Source organism: Stegodyphus dumicola, chromosome 3 (assembly GCF_044657685.1).
Source record: "Stegodyphus dumicola isolate Sdum_Otavi_A_Nest chromosome 3, ASM4465768v1".
Lineage (NCBI taxonomy): Eukaryota > Metazoa > Arthropoda > Arachnida > Araneae > Eresidae > Stegodyphus > Stegodyphus dumicola.
The window spans coordinates 196,493,215-196,499,214 of NC_140770.1; the positions used below are offsets into that span (position 1 = coordinate 196,493,215).

Consider the following 6,000-nt stretch of genomic DNA (forward strand, 5'->3'; position numbering starts at 1 on the left):
GATTCAGGCATGTGATCTTGCATGTGAGGTCATGTCTCCACCTCACTTGTTCTGCAAAACATCACTCATTAAGGAAGTTATTTTTTTACACTTTGTTTTGCTCATTTTGGGAAGTGCTCATTAAGCAAAGGTTTCACTGTGTATCAGAAGTTAATAAAAATCTACCAGACTAAAGTTTAAAATTATTTAATTTTTTTCTTGTTTTATTAGTTTCTGCATGATCTATTTGTTTGTGTGTGCATAATTCAGTGTAGATGACTTCAAAATAGCATAGATACATCAGATGGGGCAATGGAGAAAAGAACTTTAGCAGAAGTGATGCTGATTCATACACAGTTTTATTTTGTAATTAAAACATATATCATCATTATGGATGCACTCCACAACTGTACAGCTTTTTAGACAAACAATTGAGGCAAGAGACATATGTTGGCAAGAAGCAAGGCAAAGAAGGGAAAAGGGGCTGAGCAAAAGTAACAGTGATATTTAAAGACTTGATTTATTTTTTTTTTTTTTAAATTTTGAGCTCTGGGACTAGACCACAGCCATTCACAATATAGAAGGGTAGGGTGACATAAAGCAGATTAGTTTTCAGATATGACACAGTTTAGATTTCCAGAAGGGGACGTAGCCAAATTAAAGTCAGTAATTTTTAGTTTAGTATTATTTTTACCTTACACATTCCTGCCCGCTTTCAAAGAAAAAAAGGGTTTAGCAATAGAAAAGCTTTTTTGAAAAAGCATTAAGTTAACAAAACAAGAAAAATATAATTTTGTGAAAAATCATAAAATTTTTAATAAATGAATGCCAAATTTAGACTTTTATTGAAATTTTCAGTCCAATTTAAAAAATTTGCAAGGAATAATTAGAAAAGTTCACAGTTCTTGAAAACCTTTTCTTGAATATCTTAATGTAATTTTAATAGTCCTTTTCTTGAAAGGCCTTTAATAGAAACTATTGTATTCAATACAAAACCAAAACTTTTTTTATTGTAAAGCAATATGAAATGAACAATGCAATGATATCAAAAATTTTAATATTCTGGAAATGAGTATGGTTAGAGTGCCAAGTTAATTGTGGCCACAAATGTCAATTGAAATAAAAATAAATATTTAATCTGCACTGGCTGCCAAGCTGGTTATTCATTATGGATCAACATATATGCAATCAGTATTTCTATATTACATCTAAAGTATATATTAAGTATAATAATATACCTGTATAACAGATTGGAGAGGTTCATTGTATAGATAGAACGATGAAACTTGCAGACAAATGCAGGCACAGATAATCATATAATTTACTGATGGAAACATAATACTTGAGTCACATTTTCTTATTCACACATCACCATGGATGCAATACACACCCCACAGTTTTTGGAAGCTTATATTTTAAGACAATGAGTGATAGATAAAAATTATCCATAACATGTTAATAAGCAATAGCCAAAAAAAAGTGAGGATAGTGATTATGCAGTCAGAAGAAGTGATTGAGAGTCACACATTTTCACTTCTTTACCAGAAATCTGGATTTGTGATTGGATAAGAAGTACCCGCATTGCAGGGTTACATAAGAAAACATGATGCAGATTAATTTTGAAAAGACGTAATTTAAATTGATATGTTATAAAAAGTTACTACAATTAGCACAGAAAGGGAAAGTACCCAAATAAAAATGAGGAATAAAAGGAACTTTTGTCAATCAAGATTAGAAGTTTACTTATATACATATCTTATATACAGTTATCTTATATACATATTAATTATTTTCTTCAAAGGTATGGAATTTGAGGAAGCAGAATTTACTAGCCTTTTACAGAATTAAATAATATTTTTAAAAAAGGATCAAGCAAATTCGAATTTCTAGAACATAAAAATGCATTTCATAGGGACATATAAATTCGCATGACAATTTTGAATATTAATTCACAAACAACCAATAAATGGTACCAAAGTAATATTTTTGTGTGCACATTAAACTTGCGTGCATTATATATATATATATATATATATATATACAATGAAATGGTATTTGCATATTTGTTCATCAATCATGAAAATTTGTGCCAAAGATCTGGTGAAAGTTTGAAGGGACAGATTGCCATTTATTTAATTAAATAATCAACAGACGGTTCCCATTTCATAGGGACATATAAATTCGCATGACAATTTTGAATATTAATTCACAAACAACCAATAAATGGTACCAAAGTAATATTTTTGTGTGCACATTAAACTTGCGTGCATTATATATATATATATATACAATGAAATGGTATTTGCATATTTGTTCATCAATCATGAAAATTTGTGCCAAAGATCTGGTGAAAGTTTGAAGGAACAGATTGCCATTTATTTAATTAAATAATCAACAGCCGAAAACTTTGCGGCAAAAACATTGTGGACGAAAACGTCGCAGAGAAAACAACGCAAGGCGAAAACGTCGTGCTACAAAACATCGCGGGAGAAAACATCACAAAGAGATAACATCACAGTCCTAAAACATCATGGTAGAAAACATCGTTGTTGAAAATAAAGCGGCTCAAAACCTTTGCAGTTTAAAAACATCGTCGTCGAAAATATTGTGGTAAAAATTAAAGTATCTACAAATCATTGCATGATGATAACATCGCAGACATGCTTTTTTCAGGCTATAGTAACTGTAAATGGATATTCTCCATAATAATTTGTGACCGCAAGATGGAAAGAAGGATGATTTTTACTTTCATATTTTTTATTAAATACAGTTTTGCTGAGAAAATAAGAAGTTTTGGTTTGGTTTATTTAATTACGGCAAAGCACACTAGGGCTATCTGCCTAAGGGGAGGGATGCCTTCGTGGAGGACTTTCTAAGGGAAACTGGCTCATATACACGTTACACGTGGGGAAAACCACAAAAACACCCATCCAGCCAGCCCGTTCGCGGGATTCGAACCTCTGACCGAACTACCAGCGTTCAGCGACTTTACCGCTCGGCCGCTGGTGGGCATGAGAAAATAAGAAGGAAACTTAAGCATAGAAAATTAATGCAACTTATAGCACTTAATAGAATTTTAAACCGGCATAGTTAACTAACAAAGGCCATTAATAAATCATTTTTAAATCAGATTTTACTGGTAATTTTTCATGAAAAGTATAATCTATAAGCTGCATTTAATTTTCTATGCTTAAGTTTCCTTCTAACTTTTTCAGCAAAATTTATTAGTTAATAAAAAAATGTGAAAGTAAAAATTATCCTTCTTTACATCTTGCACTCACAAATCATTCTGGAGAACATCCATTTACAGTTACTATAGCCTGAAAAAAGCATGTCTGCGATGTTATCATCATGCGATGATTTGTAGATACTTTATTTTTTACAACGATAGTTTAGACAACGATGTTTTTAAACTGCGAAGTTTTTCAACAGCTTTATTTTTGACGACGATGTTTTGTACCACAATGTTTTCTCCCACAATGTTTTGTAGCACGACGTTTTCGCCTTGCGTTGTTTTCTCCGCAACGTTTTCGTCCTCAATGTTTTCGTCCGCGATGTTATCGACAGACACATATTACGAATATGGCACAGATAAAAACTTAAAATAACTACAGGCTCAAGCTTTGAGATTTTTTTATAAAAACATTCATTAAAAACAGTGCCAATCATTCCAGTGGTCAAAAATCCCTAATGAATTATAAAATAATGAACTTGACGGTGTCGTGTAGGTTACTGAAGATCAGGGTTATATCAAATTAAAGCAAAGTTCTTAAAATTATATTAAAACATCATACTTATCCATTACCGGCATAACTGCACTATTATTGGCTAACAGATTCCATTATTTGGCAACACTGTTGAAAAGGCTAATGGCAATGTACGTAAATACCAGTATGTATTTATGTATGTTTGTGTGTGCATGTATCTTTGTTATTATTAAAGCTAAGAGCGAATGTTACATAAAATCGTTCAATTTCTAGGCACATATAGCCGTAAAGATAAATGCACATTGGGAAACAACATGCAATGACCTATACCACTTAAAATCCACACAAAAAAATAAATTTTTAATCAACATTCATTTTAAATAAACAGATTCATACACACTTTATTTTCCTCACTGTTCACTTCATAATATACATGATAGATATAGGCATCCTTCAAAAATAAACGTTTTATATATAAAACGTTCATTTGTTTCAAAATTTAATCTTTAATTTAAAGGCATCAAAATACATATAAATTTTTCACTATAAATATATGTATAAAATAACAGAAGGCAAACTCCTGAGTTTCATTATAGTTTATTATGCAAAGAAATACTGATCAGAAAAAATACCACTGAATACCTAACATACAACACACAATTGTGTCAAAAACCAGCGCAGAACACATATCGCCAGATTTGGTGATCTTAGGGTGCTTTTAAGAGTAGAGCCTAATTTATTAAACCGAGGGGGAAATATAAATCGATAATATAATAATGCAGCAGATAGAAAACCTTCAATTGGCTTTAAAATGCCTTACAAATAACAGGCTGGCCACTTCCAATGCACACAAGCAAACATATAATATATATAGCATATAACAAAGAATACAGTGTCATGCATATGGCATAAAATTATGTTAACCTATAGCTTAGGTTATAAATATGAGGTCTAATAAACGTCAGAAAGTTATGTTAGAAGAAAAGCAAAAATTGGTATTTTTCTGTTATCAGAGTATCAGAATATTTTATCCTGATGGACTACAACTAAAATTTTAATAAAGACCCACCCCGGCGTCATATATTCTAGTACCCTGGAATTCTAAGTGAATTTCCAATTGTGATGTATACCGGCATACTATTACATCACGTAATTTAAAAAATAAATTTTACTTCGTAACTAATGGGAAAAGTAAAAGGCTTATTAATGATAATCAAGCTTGCATAAAAATACATAATCAGAATTAAATTAAGCAGTACCATACCTCCAGTATGCGATGCTCCATCTCCAGGAAATATATATGATTCTTCCAGCCTTGTTATTTGAAACAATCCTATGCAAAGGCCAACATTCATCACTACCTACAAAAACAATAATCATTTTAACAAATAACTAACGTAGTTCTGTTGTAATAATATGATATGGAAGGAAATGTAAATTAACCTTATTCGCAAATTTTAACCGCAATTCATCTTCAATGGCATCTTTTAAAGGTTTGTGGAATTTCCACGGAGGTATACGAACAGTATCTTTCATCTCAACTACTGTAAACATTTTTTACCAATATAAGGGAACACGTAAATATGAATGGATATTTGCAGGTAACAACCAGAATGAATTAAAGAAGTGTTGTTTGGTACCGCTAAGTCTTTCTGCCTTAAGTATACAAATTAAGCATTAGTGCGGAAACGAAAGATAGAAAGACGACGATTTTTGAAAAAATGCGAAGAAATTGTAACGAAAGGGTATCAATAAACCTAAATAAACTTAAATAATATAGAAATTTAAAGAACTCACATCATTTACTCATAGCATATAAAAATAAATCACTATATAAACATTTTTCTTCTTTTTAATTTATAGCTTAGGAAAGCCTTTCATTGGAGAAACTCGAAAATTTTTAATGAAGATCCACAATTTATTGTATAAGGCTCCTATATACCAGGCTGAATCCTCACGTATTCGGGATCCCAAGTGGGAGTATTAATGGCCGCTGCATAATTAGCGGTGCAACAATTTCTTGTGCTTTTTTGTGTAAAATGGGCGGATGTGCGGAAAGATCATATATTGGTAAAATTTCCTAAAAAGGAAGAAAGAAGAAAAATATGGGTAAATAATTGCCGAAGAGACAATTGGAAACCTGGTTCAAGCGCTCAACTTTGTTTAGTAAGTATAATATTATTTACGCCTTCATTTAGAGTTTATATCTTCTCCGATGTTTATAATGTGCAAGTAAAGTGAAATTCTTGAGTACAATACCCTAAGTATCTTCTAATTTCTGTTATAATAGCTATAATTAAATTGCTCTAGGGTT

At 31.3% G+C, this 6,000-nt stretch overlaps 1 protein-coding gene across 1 annotated transcript in view; it reads right to left on the reverse strand.

The window, feature by feature from the left end:
* Positions 1-5,322, reverse strand: part of Polr3H (RNA polymerase III subunit H) — a 26,087-nt gene extending 20,765 nt beyond the window's left edge. The window contains exons 1-2 of the mRNA XM_035376221.2: positions 5,130-5,322; positions 4,951-5,047 (exon numbers count right to left, since the gene is read on the reverse strand). Of these exons, the coding sequence (XP_035232112.1) occupies positions 4,951-5,047; positions 5,130-5,240 (208 nt within the window). The 5' untranslated portion in view covers positions 5,241-5,322. The remainder of the gene's footprint in view (positions 1-4,950; positions 5,048-5,129) is intronic.
* Positions 5,323-6,000: the final 678 nt, after the last annotated feature.